At 37.3% G+C, this 18,952-nt stretch overlaps 1 protein-coding gene across 3 annotated transcripts in view; it reads left to right on the top strand.

Moving 5' to 3' along the window:
- Positions 1-18,952, top strand: part of MRE11 (MRE11 homolog, double strand break repair nuclease) — a 67,568-nt gene that overhangs the window by 11,131 nt on the left and 37,485 nt on the right. For 2 of the 3 annotated variants that reach the window (XM_010988899.3, XM_064492828.1), the window contains exons 5-13: positions 2,503-2,590; positions 3,838-3,979; positions 6,301-6,415; positions 7,616-7,801; positions 8,297-8,468; positions 9,823-9,903; positions 13,646-13,772; positions 16,198-16,298; positions 17,526-17,699. In XM_010988899.3, coding sequence (XP_010987201.2) covers positions 2,503-2,590; positions 3,838-3,979; positions 6,301-6,415; positions 7,616-7,801; positions 8,297-8,468; positions 9,823-9,903; positions 13,646-13,772; positions 16,198-16,298; positions 17,526-17,699 — 1,186 coding nt within the window. The remainder of the gene's footprint in view (positions 1-2,502; positions 2,591-3,837; positions 3,980-6,300; positions 6,416-7,615; positions 7,802-8,296; positions 8,469-9,822; positions 9,904-13,645; positions 13,773-16,197; positions 16,299-17,525; positions 17,700-18,952) is intronic. The other variant, XM_064492827.1, reaches the window with a different exon arrangement.

Genomic DNA, 18,952 nt, shown 5'->3' with positions numbered 1-18,952 from the left:
TCTCACTGGCTGTTGGTGAGTGGTAAACTATTTTGTATTGCTTTTGAGGAGTCTGCTGTAATTTTACTTGCTGGAAAAACAGTATAACATAGTGGTTAAAAGCACAGATTCTGGTACAAGACTGTCTCAGTTCAGATCCTGGCTCTGTCCTACCTGGGTTTCATCATTATGAGATAGAAGAAGAGCAGTGCTGAGCTTACAGAGTAGGTGTAAGGAGTAGTTGAATTAAAAAGAAAATTGTATAGAATGGTAACTGGCATAAAGAGAACATTCAGGTCACCATTTTGTTTCTCCTCATTGCCCTTAGCATTTTGCCGTCTTACTATGACATGTTTAATTGTGGATTTAGTTCTGTTTATCCTGCTTGGGCTTCATGCATTTCAATCTAAGACTTTTTTCCCCAGAAATTTTCAGGTAAAGAGATAATATAATACCTTGTGATATCACTTATCAGTATGTGGAATCTGAAAAAGCTGGACTCATGTAAATGGAGACTAGAGTGGTGGTTACCAGGGGCAGAGAGTTGGTTACAGTTAGAAATATTGTATTCTGAAATTTGCTAAGAAAGCAGATCTTAAATGTTCTCACTACAAAAGAGAAATGGCAATTTTATGACATGATGTGGGTGTTTAATTGTGCGTTAAGCTTAAGGTGCTAAGTAAGCTATAGTGGTTATCATTTCACAGTATGTAAGTGTATCAAATCAACACGTTGTATACCTTAAAGTTATGCAATATTATATGGCAGTTATATCACAATAAAGCTGGAAAAAATAGAGTATGTTATAATGCTGCAGTAATTAAAAATGTGGTGTGACTCATAAATTGATAGGCAGGTAAGTGGAAGAGTATGGAAATTCCAGACATAGCCTTAGTACAAGTAGGAATTTAGTGTTTGATAATAAAGGTGGTATCTTGCACCTCCAGGAAAAATATGGCTTATTTAATAAAAGAACTAGAAGAAACCGTTAGGCTTTTAAAAAAAAAAAAGGCATGGGAAAGACTTTTCTAGTATTACGTCAACCCAGAAGCCATAAAAGAAGAGTTTGATGTGTTTGTTTTTGTAAATTTCTGCATGACAAGAGCTGCCCAAAGCAAAGTCAAAAGTCGAAGTTTAACCAGGAAGAATATTTGCAACTCATTGCAAATTGAGGTCTGATTTTCCCAACAGGTAAATAGTTCTTTTAAGTCATTAAAAAAAAAAATCCATGAGTTAATAAAAAAAAAAAGTAGGTAAAGAATACAGACATAGTTCACAGAAAAAGAAATAAAGTTGCATTTAAACACATTAAAAGAATACGAAAGATACAAAATGAGGTATACTGAGGTATTTTTCTCCTACAAGATTGACATAGATCAGTGGTAGTTCTTAATCTTGGGTGTACATTATCATTACCTAGGAAGCTTAAAAATACTGATGCCCAGTCTCTAGGTCAGTTAATTTCTCTGAGTGTCTTGGACATTGTTGGATCTTAAAAGATTCCTGAATAATTCTAACATGCACCTCAGGTTTTAAACCACTGGCATAGAAAGCTTGATAAGTATTATGTTGGTGGAGTAAGGGGAAGAGGGGTCTCATGCATTGCCGTTATATTGTGTGTAAATTATACAACCTCTATGGAGGGAAATTGGCAGTAATTATCAAATTTACAAATGCATGTACCTTTTGGCCCCACAATTTCCTTCTAGGTATTTTCCTATACTCTCACAAGGGCAACTTTGTACAAGAGTACTCACTGTAACATTATTTGTAAAGCAAAAGACTGGAAATAGTCTGAGTGTCCACTGATAGGTAACTGCTTAAACGCATTATAATAATCCATACTGTGTCCAGCCCCCCCCCAAAAAAAAACTGCAAGGAAGCTCTTTATGTACTGACATGGAATGAGTTATAAAATATGCTATGTAATGTATATAATGAAGACAGGGTGTAGAAATCTATATTGTGCTGCCATTTGTGTAAGAAGGAAGATGCATGCATTTGCTTCTGCAGGTGTAAAGTATTTTTGCACAGTTACGCCAAGAAATTGCCTAAAGTAAACTTGCCTTTGAGAAGAGGAGCTAGGTGGCCAGGGGCAGGAGTGGGTGGGAGACTTTATAGTTATGCAAGTAGTAAGCGATAGAGCTGGAATTTTTAATCTGTCTTTTGGATTCCTAAGTGGGTGTCTTTCTTCCCCTTCTCCTTCTACAAATAAAAACCTTGTACAAAGGCTTTTGCGAATTGAAAGCCTGTTCCCCTATTCAGAGACACAAGTCTTTTATGCAGTTCACAGGCGTCATTTACTGTATGGTTTTCTCTAAAGCGTAGTACTTTGAGAGCTCTTCAGCCTTGAATTGAAATGAATTTTTGCCTATGACTTTTTTTTTTAAGCTCCAAACTTGTGGTCATTTGCCAACTTAGCTCATCCAGTTTGCCTATAATTGCATTCATTTTTTGGAGGCGGATAATGGAGGAAACAGCTTTTGTGTCTTATTATAGAAACTAACTTTTTTTTTCTTTAAGGTTTCCATGGGTGAACTACCAAGATAGCAATCTCAACATCTCAATTCCAGTGTTTAGTATTCATGGCAATCATGATGATCCCACGGGGGTAATTATTATGTTCTTACAGTTTGTTGAAATTTTAGAAACTATCTGTTTAGTGTGTGGAGAGCATTCTTCCTCTTCTTCCCAGGAATTTTTAGTCAAATTGAGTCAAAAATTCAAATTGACTTTTTATTATTCATATAAGCTTCTATGCTGCTTTTTAGGTAATTTTTAAAAATCTGGAATAATAATTGGTGTGAGAGGTGTGCTTTTATTTCATGAGTACTGAGGTTAACCATAAGTAACCAGGAGGAGGGGTAAATACCTAACGTTTGTATAATGCTTTACAGTTTACCAAATATTTTTACATCTTTATCTCATAAAATCTCACCTGTAGGAAATGATTGTCTCATGAACAATTTTAAATCTAAGTTAGATCATCTTACCTTGTTTTTGATACGGAAGTACAGAGGGTCCTCAACTTACAATGGTTTGACCTAAGATTTTTCAGCTTTAGCATGGTGTGAAATTGATGTGCACGCAGTAGAAACTGTACTTCGAATTTTGCGTTTTGATCTCTTTCAGGCTAGTGATATGATGCTGAGGGGGTGGCGAGCTGTAGCTCCCAGTCAGTCATATGATCATGAGGGGAAGCAGCTGCTGTACACACAACCACTCTGTTGTTCACTTTTGGTACATTACTCTGTAAATTACACAAGATACTCAATACTTTACTATAAAAATATTTATACTTTTTCTCTGTAGGCTAACCTAAGTGTTCTGAGTGTATTTAAGTTAGGCTGGGCTAAGCTATGATTTTTGGTAGATTAGGTGCTTTAACTGCAGTTTTGGATTAACAGTATTTTCAATTTACAATGGATTTATTGGGACCTAAACCCTTTGTAAGTTGAGAAAGATCTTTAATAGTAGGGGTCCTGATCTCAAAATATCTTTTCCTTTTACCTGGAAATACATTATAAATACTAGTTAGCTAGTCTTTTTTCCTCACCTCTTAAGAGGTCTGCTTAATATTACAAAGCACTGATTTCATGGCTGGTTTTTAGTTTTCAGCGGACAAGACATCATGATAAGTTTTGGTGAAATGTTAACTTTGCATTTAGCATGTGATTCCAGTCGCAGTAAGTCACTTGTAATAGGAAAAGGTAGCAATACTTTTACTATTGTAATTGAGAAGACGCTGTCCTAATCTATATTTTTGTAACTATCGAATATACTTTTAATAAGTAATAATATATGCAAATTACTTATTTTTAGATATACATTAATATTCTTTGGAAATATTTTGCATAGGCAGATGCGCTCTGTGCTCTGGATGTTTTAAGTTGTGCTGGACTTCTAAATCACTTTGGACGTTCAATGTCTGTGGAGAAGATAGACATTAGTCCAGTTTTGCTTCAAAAAGGAAGCACAAAAATTGCTCTTTATGGCTTAGGTAAGATGGTTTTATTTTACTATTTATGTCAATAAATGTTTAATTGCTTAAGCAACTAGGAAATCAAGTTCTGGAGTTAACTTCCTTGCTGTTTGAAAAAGTGAGGCAAATTTAATTATTCCTTATGGGTGACTTTACAAAATAAGAGGTTTTGATAGAAATTTCTTTTTAGATAGTGCCAGTCTAGAGTTGTCATCTACACTACTCAGAAAATTTGCTCTCTCAATTTCACTATCTTCAATTTATTTAGTGTCTAGTAGGCTAAAGCTTGTTTGCTAGGCTTTATTCCATGTGACTGGAAGATCAAAGACTATTTTTAGGGTGCAAAGTCTGTTTTTTGTGTCTTCCTTGGATTAAGTTCAACTTGACATTTGTTTTATGAATGCAATAGCTTTATTGTTTTTGTTGTGTGTAGAGTATTATAAAATTATATTCATGTTAAACCAACCTTAAAATATCCCAAGAAAAATTGGGAAGAAATTTCATGCCATAGCCTCAACATAGTTTTTATTATTTTTGGACTGATTTTAGTATAATAGAAGCCTGAGAAGGTCTTATTTACTGCATTTCTCTTTGTATATGTTTTTAAAAGAGTAATTAGGGTGGGTGGTTTATTTAAATACTTTCACTAGGAAGCATATAGTCTTTGCCCAATTTTCATAATTTCTCCAATGAATAGAAAAGCATTGTTGTTATCTATATTTTAGAGATACGGAAAATGAGATCAAGTTTTTATGTCTGATTTTGTAAATGATAGAGCAGGAAGTGAAGTACACTTTTTTAAAAAGCTACTAACAGGTGTTTTAATCACTGCAATGTTAGGGGTCATATTTGCAGAAAATGGTTGCTCTTCCCACTTTCAGAGCAAGGACAGACCCCATTATGCCTCAGTCACTGCCAGAAGCCACCTACTTCCATCATCCGTTTTCTCCCAGACTCTCATCTCATCCTGTTCTGTTACCATTAACTGGACTCCGTCTCTACCCGTCCCCGCCTCTCTCACCCCAACCCTTCCCTATCTAATTAGCAGACTCCCTCCTGTCCTCCGTCTCTGAGCACTGCCTGTACTCTCCAGCCTGCAGTGAACCTGGTCCCTGAGGATGCTGTGTCCCACACGGTTCTCTCCCGGCCTCTTCTGGGCTTCAGAAGAGGCCTTGCTCCCTGCTGCCGCTTCCTTTCCTGCCTGCAGACTGCCCCCTTGCAGCCAGTTGCCAGCTGGCTAAACTGCCCTCCGCTCTCTCAAATTTCCTACCTACCTACCTTCAGTTTTTATCAGTGTCTCAGTGCTTCAGCCTCTAAGTAGATCAGCCTTCCAGTGTCCTGGATTTTATATGCCTTGGCTTTTTCGTCTTCAGTTGTACGTTCTGCATTTCACCATCTATTTCTTTGTCCACACTCTAGGGATTCCCTTTAGAGGCTAAGCCTCTTCTAGCTCTCATACTTCTGCGTTGTTGGCTTTCTTCCCAGGCCTTCCCTCATCACTACATGAAGTGGCAGCCTTGCCCCCACCCCGACATTCCCCATATTAGCATTCTGACTTTTTTACCTTTTATAATATTTAAAATTACGATTTATGTGTATATTTACCTGTTTTTTTTTTTTTTGACCTCCTTCACTTGACTAATGTGATTCCTCAGGGCACAGGGAGAGTTATTTAAAAGTCATTAAATTATTGGAGACAGTGCATCCCTGGTGTCCTCTTTACTTGCTGCAAATAATAAATCCCTCCTCCCCCTCCAAAAGAAAGTCAATAAATTATTAAAAAGCACAGCATTTTTATTTAAAAACATAATATATCATTCTATTATTTTTAAATACAGGTTTTTAATTGAAGTACAGTCAGCTACAATGTATCAGTTTCTGATGTACAGCACAATATCCCAGTCATGCATATGTATATGTATATTCATTAAATACAGTTTTTAATCTCATCCCTTTTAATATCTGTGTATTCTATAATGTATGTTAGATCAAAAATACATATATATTTATAATAAATAAAGGGAAACTGAAAAAGTTTCATTAGAAATTTTAATAAGAATTTAAGCACAGAAAACTCAAATTTTTATTCCACATTTTCCAGATTTTGAAGGTATATATGCTTGACATGGAAAACATTCTCTGAATGCAGCTAACTGCTCAGCAGCTGTCATGCGCAAACTTAGAACGTATTTATTTGTAAATAGTGATACCAGATTTCAACTATCTCTCTAACAGAAAAATGAAATACTCAGAGAAGCACATGATTTAGAAGCAAAGCATACTGATTTTTAAAAACCAAGTACAAAACCACTTATAACATAGTATAACATCCATTTCAGGCTCCATTCCAGACGAAAGGCTCTATCGAATGTTCGTCAATAAAAAAGTAACAATGTTGAGACCAAAAGAAGACGAGAACTCTTGGTTTAACTTATTTGTGGTTCATCAGAACAGGTAAAAGTATTCTCTAAGAATTTTTGAATCACTTATTGAGGTTCCCCCAAACTGTTTCCAAGCTTAGCTATTTCTAAAATGCACCTTATTCTTTGGAAGTTGTTGGGGCTGGGGGTATAGGTCAGAGGTAGAGTGTGTGCTTAGCATGCGTGAGGTCCTGGGCTCAATCCCCAGTACCTCCACTTAAAAAAAAAAAAAAGAAAATTGTCAGTGCAGGATCAGGCAAGACTTAGATATGCACTGTGTGACTGCCTTTTGAAATTGTCTTTAGTGTGTGTGTGTGTGTGTGTGTGTGTGTGTGTGTGTGTGTGTGCGCGCGCGCGCGTGCGCCCGCACACGCGTGCATATACATACATTATTGCTTGTTTCCCCACTAGAGCAAGGACTGTTCACCACTGTGTCTTCAGTATCTGTATCAGGCCTGGGATACCTGGCACATAGTGCAAACTCAGTCAATAGTTGTTGAATGAGTATCAGTTTTTGTTAAGTAAATGCTGGTTGAAGTATTTGAACACTTACTTAAATTCCCAGTGATACAAGTCAGTGTTAGGGAAAACTTTTCCTCCTTGTCTTCATCACTTTGGGTTTTCATCTGTCTTTTAATAATAACAACTAATCTAGGTATAAAATGAGAGTTTGCGAGTCACGTGTTCATATGATGTTTTATTAAACATTGAAAACTTATCTCTTATGTGAGACTGACATTCTTATTTCCATTATTTTTATAATCAGGAAAAGAAACCTGTTGTTAAAAAATAACTGGACATATGTAGACATTTGTTTTTATTCTACAAAGCTTAGACCAAACTCACTTCTATTTTTTGTGCTCTGTTTGGTATCCACTCAGACCAATTGTCAGGTTTTTACTATTGGTAGAGCTCATGCTTTTCTGACCCTCCCACAAGGGGAGTTATTCTTCTCCAAAGCCTTTTGTGATCTGCCTCTAATGTGAGATTGACCACTTTCTCTTTTGAGGTTTCTATTTGTCTGTGTCTTACAAGTTTGTAAACCCTTTGAGGGTGGGAATTAGAAGTTATCTTTGCATCCCCGATCCTTTGAACTGTTTCTGGTGTATATAGAGGGAATATAAAAAACTTTAATGAATGGAGAAAGAAAGACCTATATAGACCTAGTTAATAAGAAATTTTTCTATATCACAGGACATTTATAATATTTGTTTTTTAAAAATCTTGGCATTAGGAGTAAGCACGGAAGTACTAACTTCATTCCAGAACAGTTTTTGGATGACTTCATTGATCTTGTTATCTGGGGCCATGAACATGAGTGTAAAATAGCTCCAACCAAAAATGAACAGCAACTCTTTTATGTATCACAGCCTGGAAGTTCAGTGGTTACTTCTCTTTCCCCAGGAGAAGCTGTAAAGAAGTGAGTAACTATTACATTTTCCGAATCAATTTTTAAAAATACTGGCTATAATAATCTAATCATCTCACAGGTTCAAGGTAGTGATGGTGTTGTTATTTATATAAGATAGAATTTATTTATAAAGACTGATCATTCAATATAATCTTCCTATTTTCCCAGATTTTAAGCTGATTTCAACAGGAGGACATCCCAATGACATAAATTATTTTGCTGCTCGTTTGGCGAATTTAAGACTAACATTTTTATTAATTAAATTTTAAGTTAGTGTACTATAGAAAAATTAATGGACAAGTGGCTTTTATTCTGGGAAAGAAGAATGTTTAAGTTTTTTCCTATGAAAGAACATTCAGATTAAATGACTGAAAACATTTTCTAAGGATGTGACTTTATCAAGAAATATTTTGTTGAAACTTAGAAATGTGAGAGTTTTGAGGTGCACGTTTTTCTGAGGAAATTTGCAATGTGTCTAGACTTTCGTTTCCCTCCTCATTTCAGACACGTCGGGTTGCTGCGTATCAAAGGGAGGAAGATGAATATGCAGAAGCTTCCTCTTCACACAGTGCGGCAGTTTTTTATGGAAGATGTTGTTCTGGCTGCCCATTCAGACATTTTCAACCCCGATAATCCTAGAGTAACCCAAGCCATACAAAACTTCTGCCTGGAGAAGGTGATTCTTCTAGATGAAGGTCAATGAGATCTACTTTAGATGAGAGGTTATTTACATTGAATTAAATACTTCAGTAGAGCAGAGGAAAGTCACTGTATTATGTTACATTCTCATGAAGCTTGTAAGGAACCACTGTTGTCCTGTAAATGAGTTTAGTCATATCAAAGTTTTAAAGTCTTTGAGATGGAGGAATGTTATATATAGAAGTAACTTTGTTTAATTAAGATCCTTTCCTCCTTCTTAAAAACATACACATGATCTTTCTTTTTTTATCCTGATTTGATCATTTGTTCATTTTACTAAGGAAAACAGGCTCTGGCTTTGGCTGGGGGATAGCAGGGTGTTCTGGCAGATGAGGGGAACCTTAGCCTCTCTAATAATCTCCATTAGGCATTCCTTTCACCCTCAAAGCTACCCCCGCATAAAATCTTAAAATGTGTCTGCTGTGCACCTTGTAGCTTCAGCATAAGTCCCATCCCTCCCCTCCCATTTGGACTGTCATCCCTAAACCTCTGCAGAAATTCTAGAGCCACTATGAAGTTAGGTGAATGCATTTAATGATGTGTGAGCTGACAGCCTAATAAGATTAATTGCTGACACTTACTCAGTTCTTATTCTTTGTAGGCTCTTCTCCTTTGCATTTTATTCTCATGAAAAATCATGTAAATGATAACAATAATTATCACTGATACTCACTGACTGCTTATATGTATTCTGGGCATCGTTGACAGCATTTTGCATTTTATCCGGTCAATGGTGCTACTGGTAGGTAGAGTCTACCAGCCACATTTTATAGAAAGGGGAACTGAACCTTAGATACAGTAACTCACCTAGTATCACAGCTTTACTAGCAACATGTGACTCACATAACTGACAAGTTTAAGAGTTTGCCGATTTCAAGATGACTAGATCCAGAAACTCAAATTAAGATCGTAGGTTCCTCTGTCTATTTCTGTGTCTATCCCTGTGCTGATGGATTCTGTCTTAACCTTCACTGTAAGAGAGTCATTTTCACGTGGTAGCCCACAGACTTACACTGTCCTTAACAGCTGAATCATTTCTCCCAGTTGTTCCAAAGAAATCCCTAGCATTGAGTTTCCCTGGACTGAACTTGTCCCTAAAGCCCAATTTCTGAAACCAGGGAGATGGAAAATGAATTGACTGTCCGGGCCTAGTCGGGGAGCATTGAATCTCTCAACCTTGGCACAATTGGCATTTTAGACTGGGTAATTCTTTGTTGTGGCAGGTTGTTCTGTGCATGGTAGAATTTTAACAAATCCTCTCTGACGTCTACCACTAGATAGCAGCCAACAGTACCCCTTACCCCTGCTCATGACGATATTTTTATTTTGAGATTGAAGAAATGCTTGAAAATGCAGAACGGGAACGTCTGGGAAATCCTGTCCAGCCAGGGAAGCCTCTTATACGACTGCGAGTAAGTCCTATTTAGATAAATTCAACTTCATTCATTTTCAGAGCTAGTGTTGTAGAGTTGACGGGAATTTTGATTTAATCATAGTTTCATTCTGATAGGTTTGATTTTTTTTTCTTTTCTCATTTTCTAAATAGTCTGTTGTATATTAATAGATTGGCTGAGCTCTTTGACTTTATCGTTTACTACTCCCTCTCTCCCTCCCTTCCAGGCACTTGGCCCTCTTGTGGTCCCTCAGACAATCAGACACTCCCTCACCTCTTGGGGTCTGCTCAGATGTCATCTCAGTGAGCCCCACCCTGTTTAAGATCACAGCCCCCATACCCTCTCTCCGGCACTCCTGATTTCACATACCCTTCTCCACTTTTCTTTTTTGTCCATAATCCATCCTCCTAACCTGCATGCCATTTATTTATTTTGGTTATTGTTTGTCCTCAGCTACAAAATTATCAGCTCTACAGAAGGGTGGAACTTTGCGAATTATGTTAACTAAAGTATCTGTAGACACCAAAACAGTTCCTGGCATATAGCAAGTACTTGATAAATATGCTGAAAGAATTGATAAGTATCGGAGAATATTAAAAAATTCTAAGAAATTGAAATGTTTTCTCTGCCTATAAGCCTGCTAATCTTTCCCACCATGATATACACAAGCAAACAAATAACAGATTTGTTTTTGCCTTTGTGCCTTTCCCTTCTCCGATCTATCCTTTCTGATTTCTTCCAAGCTCTTCCAAGTACATAGCCTGAATTGCTCCTTGAACATTCTCTTCCTCAGTCCACTGTAATCAAGGCTCTGACCCCACCATCTCAGGTGGGAAAGATGACCTTCAGTTGTCAAATCCAGTAGGTTTTTCTCATCCTTCTGAATCACTCTCGCATCCTCTTCTCCGAGTTCTGTTTGACCCCTCCTATCTCTTAGTTGGCCCTCTGTTCAGTCTGGGCATATAGGGCTTTAATGAACGCCTGTAGAAGGGTGACTCCCAAATTGTTACATCCAGGTTAGACCTCCTTGTTGAGGTCCAAGAGTCCCTCTGAAGCCTGGTACTCAAGGGGTGCAGCCCTCAAACCAGCATCATTGGTATCACCTGGGAAATTCTTAAAAATACAGAACCTCAGGCCTTACATCAGACCCATTGAATTGCATTTTAACAAGATCCCCAGGAGATTTGTGTGCATATTAAAATTGGAGACGCATTGGGACATAGAGTGGGGAGGTGAGTGCAGTCTAGAGCCAGACTGCCTGGGTTTGTTTCTGGCTCTGCCACTAGCTGAGTGACCTTGAGCTGCCGGGTCTCTTGTCCCTTAGTTTGTACTTCATAGACTTACAAGATCTAAGTGAATTCAGTGACCCTGCCCCTTCTCTCTATCCCATTGTCATTGCTATAGCTGAGCACTGATTATCTCTTACCTACACCTACAGCTGCAGCTTCCTACCTGACTCCGCCTCCAGTTTCCTCCTCTCTGTGTCTTAAGCCTCTCCACACTAATGCAAACATAATCTTTGTAAAGTACAGTTTTGCATGCCTTTCCTGCTGAAAAATCCCCTTCAAGATCCCCTAGCGTTAAGAGGAACAAGTCTAAACTCTTGCATGGCATTCCAGGGTTTTACGTGACCTGGTCTAAACCCACGCCTTAGTCTAGACCTACCCCTTTTGCTTCTGCCTCATTTCCTGCCAGCACCTCCTAAGCTCCAGTTACATTGGACTACAAGTCTCTGTTCCCTGGGCCCAGTGGAGTTTTTTCTTGCATGTTTGCCAATGCTGATCCTGTGTGGAATGCACTTCCCTCTTCTTTTGTGATAGCTCCTTTAACACCCACTGAAAGCTTCCCCTCTTCAAAGAAGCCTTTCCTTATCTCCCTTCAGAGTCGATGCTTCTTCCTTTTTGTCCTCGGTGTACTTTGTACATTTTACTTCTTACAGCACCATTCACGTTCTGTTTGCAATTTATGGAGTTTGTCTTATTTCCATAGCTTGTCTTCCCTGTCAGCTTGTGAATTTCTTTACAACCAAGATGCTCTTTTACTTATGGTTGTACCCCTGGCCCTCAGCAGAGCACCTACACATTGTGGACACCCACTAAAGTTTGCTTAGTGAATGAGTTTTGTGACTTTTAGGAGCAGAAGATTACAAACAAAGCTAGGCTGGAGTACAGTTGATAAAAATGTCTGAAGAATTTTGGGGAGACCCAATAGCTTGAGCATGTGACCTTTTCTGTTTTGTAACATGACAGCTGTACAGATGGTCTGGGTAATACAAACAGTTGCTTTGGGGGACCACGTGATTCTCTTTATCCAGGCAGAAGATCGCGTGTTTCTCATCTATGTCTGCCTGATACTATTAGAACCAACCAGACTTACATAGAAAATTGGCATTCCAGGAGGGAGGGTATAGCTCAGTGGTAGAGCCCGTGCTTAGCATACACAAGGTCCTGGGTTCAGTCCCCGGTACCCCCATTAAAAAATAATAATAATAAATAAATGAATAAACAAACAAATCAAACTAATTACCTCCCCCCGCCAAAAAAAATGAAAATTGGCATTCTTCTTCCTACACACAATAAATTATTAATTCATTAATGAAACAAAATATTTTCCAGTAAGTAATATTCCAAAAGTACACTGTATCGACTAGGGGGCCCTCACTGATTCACTAATTCAGTGAACAATATTTGTTGAGTACCTGCTTTTCTGCATGCTGGGGGCCACAGTGATGATAAAACAGATGAAGTGGAGGTGTGAGGAGAGACATAGTAGATGGATAGCAAATATATGAACAAAATCTTAGCTAGTGCTAAGTGTGGTGAAGAGTGTAAGTGGGGTGGAGTTTAGGAGTAGTCTGGTTAGGTCGGTGATGTGGTACAGTGCTGATTCCCAGAGGATGTTTTGAGAACAGCTGGTTTAGGAAAATGATTCTCTCTCTTGGAAAGAAATGTAGGGTTTTTTTGTTTGTTTTTTTGTAAAGGGCTTGGTACCAGTTAGACTTCTTTGGAAAGAGCCTGCCTTAAGAACAATTAACAGTTCTAAGTAGGAACAGTCGACCCTCTGTACCTGCAGCTCCACGTCTGCGAATTTGGAGGCTGACTGAACTACGCCTTTTTTGTTTGTGTGTTTGTTTGTTTATCGATTTTTTTTAATTGAAGCGTCGTCAGATTTATGCCGTTTTATACTGAGCTTCCACAGATTTTGGTATTTGCAGGGGTCCTGGAACCAATCCCCCGTGAATACCGAGAGATGACTGTACCGTGTTTTGAGGGTAATCATTTCTCAAAGCGCACAGACTTGTTTCTTTTCCTGCGTGGGTTTTTCCCAGCGTTTATTTTTGTCTAGTGTGGAAGCGTATCCCTGTGGTGAAAGACCAGTTAACGAATGCATCTAGGGCCAGCATTTTATTTTGGTGGAGAACCCTTTCTGTATTGAAAGTTAAAAAATTTGTTTAGAAATTTCACCTCCTTTTCAGATGATATTCCTGGCACCTAGACTGTTAGTTTTATCACGGGGAGATGTAATCATTCCTACATTGTGGGAATTCTTGCTGTATCTTGGCTCCATCAAACAATGTTCTGCATAAGCATAAACCTTTGAAGCTTTGTTTTCTCGATAGAATAAAAGGTATAGCATCATCATGATCTTTAAAATGAGCTGTGGAAATTAACATTTTAACTTAAAATTATTGCACATAAGCATAAGCACTAAAATTGTTAATCTTGTTTTTTAGCCCTCATAGCTTATTCTGTATTTCCAGGTGGACTACAGTGGAGGTTTTGAACCTTTCAGTGTTCTTCGCTTTAGCCAGAAATTTGTGGATCGGGTAGCTAATCCAAAAGATGTCATCCATTTTTTTAGGCAAAGAGAACAAAAAGAAAACACAGGTAAGCTAGTTGTTTTTGCAAATTAAAAAATACTCTCATAAGGTTTACATAAATGAATCTCTAGTCAAAGTATAAAACACTAATGGAAAATGTTTTAGTGTGATTCTAATAGCTTAGATAAATAAAACTGATAGTTGGAATAATTACATCTCTTGTCTTCTAAAAATTAGATAGCAATCATTTTTTAAACCTGTGAATATCAGTCAAGAAATGGAGGTCTTTCTCTGCAGACAAAGTTTTTACAAACATGCTGTCAAATAACAACTTTAAAGATTTATTGTTTAAAATAAATATTATTTACTATATACATTATTAGTGTTCAGAGAACTTGCTCTCGAATTTTGCATTGCTAAATATTTCAACTTTGTAGTGCAGTGATTTAAGAAGATTCCAGTCTTTTGAAGTAAGAGGTTTCCCAGAATATTAGAAAGATAAGTACTTAAGGACTTAAGTTTGATATTTTTGATGATTGGGTAATTAATTTCCAGTTAAAGTTCATAAAAACTAATTGCCCTTCTTTTAGCATTTATAAAGAACAGGTCATCTGACTGAAATAGTGTTTTGTCATAAGAAGTATTAATCCTTTTAAATATAGACGTTCTTTTCCTTAGAGCTATTGCATCAGAATTTTCATAGAAAAATGTGGCCCTTGTTTACGTGTATGCTTATCTAGGTTTTTATTAACCCTGATTTAATGGGCTTCTGTTTTCAAAGTGAGATTGTGATCAAAATTGTGTGTGCTTTTAATTCAGCTTGAAACAGTCATTTGAATATGTAAATAGAGCTTGTAGAGTACTGTTTTAGGAGGAAAAAAATCCATATCAGAGAATGATATTTAATGCTGTGAATTTTGAATTACTTATTGATAGTGATTTACTTTAATTGTCCATCCTTATTAACTCTGTGAAGTTTTATGGGTTTAGCATTTGTAAGTATATGGAGTATAGAACTAGTACCTTCTGTTACTTGAGTTTCAGCCATAGTTTTGTTCTAATGATTCCTTTTTTGTTTAAACATTAATTGCTGAATGGAAACAGTGACCCTTTTGTGTGTGTTAATGAAAGCACTTTTTGTTGTTTGGCTAGCTCTGCTACTTTAGCTGCAAGTGCCACATCATGTAAGTCACTTAACCTCTCTGATGTGTAGTTTTCTTCTGTAGAAAATCAGGGATGATAAATGTGCCTGCCTCACGGGATTCTAGTGAGGATTAGATGGTATTCTGTGTGTAAATAATCTTACCATAGTGTCTGGAATAATAAAATGCAATCATATTTATGAAGCAGTATTAATTCTCCCGACTGAAATTCAAAAAAGATTTCTGTTCACTTGTCCTCACCACTTTGCAAGAGGCACCTTGAACTTTGTTTCTCTTTACCCTCTAAGCCGGTGGATAAACTGGCTTAAACTTTTTCCTCTGCCTAAAATATTACTTCTTTCTCTTTTTCTTTTTTGCTTGGTGAATCTTACTCATTCTGCAAGTCTTGAGTCAAATGATAACTGCGTTGCCATCTGCACATTATGTTCAGGCCTCTTTGAGAAGAATTGGTTTAGTTCTTCTCTGTGGGTCATAGTTTCTGTTCTTCTGTTGTAGCACTTACCACCCTGTATTGTAGTCATTTGTTGCTACGGGCGGCATCCTATCATTGTATTGTTGTTTCCCACACCAGGTCCAGCACCTGCTAGACAGTTAATGCTCGTTTCCCTGACGGGTTATGAGCAGAGCAGGTACTGCACCCTCTGCTTTGTGACTTCCTCCGCGGTACTCTCTTCATCCTAATTTTTGAGACAACCATCCCATTTCGGAGTGCCGCAGAAGTACTTGAAGCATACTTCCCATTTGTCTCAATACTAAAAAGATAGTTGCTTCAGGGCTGAGATTTAAGGAAATTAATAAGTTTTACTGTTTCATCAAGGACATTCTTAAGTGGAACCGGCTTTTTGTTTTGTTTTGAACTTTTGAATACGACGTGATGACTATTAGTAGAGCACACAGCCACTGCCTTGACTCAGCCCGAGGTTCCGTCCAACAGTTTTACCCGCGATTACTTTTGTATCATTTGTGCAAATGTCAAATAAGTGGAAAAGGTAAATAACGTCTTAGTATCATTATGAGAGTAGTTTTGACCTTGAGCCCCATGAACCGATATGGGGGACTCCCAGAGGTCTGGACCACCATGTGAGAACAACTGTAAGAGACAGACAACTTGGAGGTTTGAAAAATAAGTATGACTTTGGGAAAAAGATTCTAGATATTAGCAAAAATGCCATAGTTTTTGCCTCAAAATTTACTACATTGAGCAAGCTGACAGTTGATAAAGTTTGGCCATACCTCCTCCACTTACAGCAGTCTGCAATGAATTTGTGGTGCTTTAACATTAAAATAGAAGCTGCTATTTTTTTTTTTTCATGGACTTCTTTTTTCTAGGAGAAGAAATCAACTTTGGGAAGTTCATCACAAAACCTTCAGAGGGAACAACTCTAAGGGTAGAAGACCTTGTGAAACAGTACTTTCAAACTGCAGAGAAGGTAATTTCCTGATTACTGTTCTCAATTTGAATAATGGCTAGCTTACAATAACAGATTTTAATTTAGGTTACGTATAATTGACAGTTTAAACAAAATGAATCCTCAGAATGTTTCTGTGTAGTAAGTAGGGTGACAATCAGTTACATTTATTTAGAATTAGTACACATCAAGAAGAAATAAGTGCTTAATATTAGTTGTTAATATTGTTATTACAGTGTCTTTATTGTTGATATTGTTAGCTTCTTTCTTTTTATCTCTAAGACATAAGTCTGAATCCAGGATTTCATTTTCTTGCATCCGGATATGATTTCAGAATTACTTTATTATTATAGCCACAGGGTGGTAAAGCTACTCTTACTGTCATGAGTATATACCACTTTGAGATCCTCTGGTTTTATCTTCCTATTGCTGCTTAAACAAATTTCCACAAATTTAGTAGTTTAGAACAACACAGATTTATTACCTTACAGTTTTGTAGGTCAGAAATCTGACAGTGGTCTCACTGGACTAAAATTGAAGTGTTACCAGGGCTGTGTCCTTTCTGGAAGCTGTAGGGGAGAATCCATCTCTTTATCTTTTCCAGCTTCTTGAGGTACCCACCATGTCTTGGCTCATGGCCCCTCCTTCTCTCTTAAAAGCAAGCAGCACTGTGTCTGTCTGACCAGCTTTCCCCAGATACTTCTCTCTGACTCCCTGCTTCTGTCTCCCTCTTCTGCTCTCAGGGATGCTTGTGATCACACTGGGTCCCCCTGGATAGTCCCTGATAATCTCCCAGATAATCTCCCTGATTAGCAACCTTAATTCTGTCTATAACCTTAATCCTCCTTTGCCATGTAATATATTCACAGGTCCCAGAGATTAGGATGTGGACATCTTTAGGGGGCCATTCTTCTGCCCACCTCACTGGTTAACCTAATCTCTTAGTGATCAGCTGCCATTTTTGGACTCTCTATCCCAGCCAGTCAGGCCTCTGCATTTTCATGGGTCCTGTTCTCTACTCCCGTGTCTCATTTTTGCTTTACTTTTTCTGGCCCTTAATATTTATCAGTAGGCTTAATGACTATCCATTGTTATGTTTTGTTTTGCTTTGTCTTCCCTTCAATAACTGCATAACTCTTTTGTCTTTTTCCCTGGTGGTATGATTCTGTAATTTTCCTTGCTCACATGGAATTATTTTGTCAGGAAGATACTATTTTCTGCATCCAGTGATTTGTGTGTCTCTTACAGAATGTGCAGCTCTCACTTCTAACAGAAAGGGGAATGGGTGAAGCAGTACAAGAATTTGTGGACAAGGAAGAGAAGGATGCCATAGAGGAATTAGTGAAATATCAATTGGAAAAAACACAACGATTTCTTAAAGAACGTCATATTGATGCCCTGGAAGATAAAATTGATGAAGAGGTGAGTAACTAATTTGGGGTAGAAAAATCTAATACTTAGACAATCTCTCCTTAAGAGCAGCTCTAAGTTTCTTTCTGATAAGTCAGTAATTAATCTCTCTCATTTGTTTAGTTTCCTCATCTATAAAATTGAGATCCTAAAATGAGGATTAAGTTAGAAAATGTCTAGTGAGTGTCTAGAACACTGTCTTAACTATGATTGATATCCAGTGCATGTTAGTTTTGTTCCCCATAGTTGGTATCCTTTCTTGAAGATCATGAAAGTGCTTTAAAATGAACCTCATCGGGTGAAAATTTCTGCTTATTTCAATTTTTTAGTAAGTTTTGATTGAGATTTTGAATTTCATCTAGAAAACACAGTCTCTCTAAGCATAAAAGCAGAGGAAAAACTCTTTAGATTTGACTACATAAAATTTTTAAATGTGTGCATGTCAAATTGTCAAAAAACAAAATTAGAGGGTACTGGCATAAAGAAAATATTTGTATGTGGGCAGGAAAAAAAAGGTTAGTATTTTTAATATAATATTAAAGGGCTTTCATAAATCTTAAGAATACTAAACATTTCAATAGAATAATGAACAGAGGACCTGAGTAGGTGGTTCACAAAAGAAATATAAATGGCTAATAAGCATATGAAAATGGCATTTATCCTAGGGTAATCAAAGAAACTAATTAAATGTACTTTTGATTTGCCAAAGTGGCAACAATTTGGGAAAGACTTTGTACACTGCTGGCAGGAGTATCGAGTTTGAACAGCTGCTCTGAAAAGCATTTGGCAGTGTATGTCAAGAGGCTTAAGATTTGCCCTTTAACTCAGCCCTGGGGAATTTTCCTAAGACAATAATGAGATAGAGATTTGTATATGGAATAATTTATCTGAGTGTTATCTACAGTGGGGAAAGGACAGAAATGTTTTGGTAAAATACATGTTGGCACATTTGCACTATAGAATACTATGCAGCCACTGAAAATTACACTTTGGAAGAACATGGAAAAGCATTTTTAGTGTTAAGTGGGAAAAGAATTCCAAAGATGTTAAACTATACACAATGCGATCCCAGTTACTTTTATTTTATATAAGTGAGTGTGTGTGTGTATGCACAGAATGGAAAGAAATATTCCAAACGTTATCAGTGGTTATGTTCAGGTAGTGGGACTATAGGGGATCTTCTCTGTATTTTCCAAAGTCTTTCTAAGCAGAACAAAACAACATTATTTTAAAAACTCATTCCCTTTGGCTTTTATTTCTGTGCT

This window comes from Camelus dromedarius, chromosome 12, assembly GCF_036321535.1.
Source record: "Camelus dromedarius isolate mCamDro1 chromosome 12, mCamDro1.pat, whole genome shotgun sequence".
Classification (NCBI taxonomy): domain Eukaryota; kingdom Metazoa; phylum Chordata; class Mammalia; order Artiodactyla; family Camelidae; genus Camelus; species Camelus dromedarius.
The sequence above is the reverse complement of the archived record's forward strand: the minus strand, read 5'-3'. Positions and strand labels throughout refer to the sequence as shown.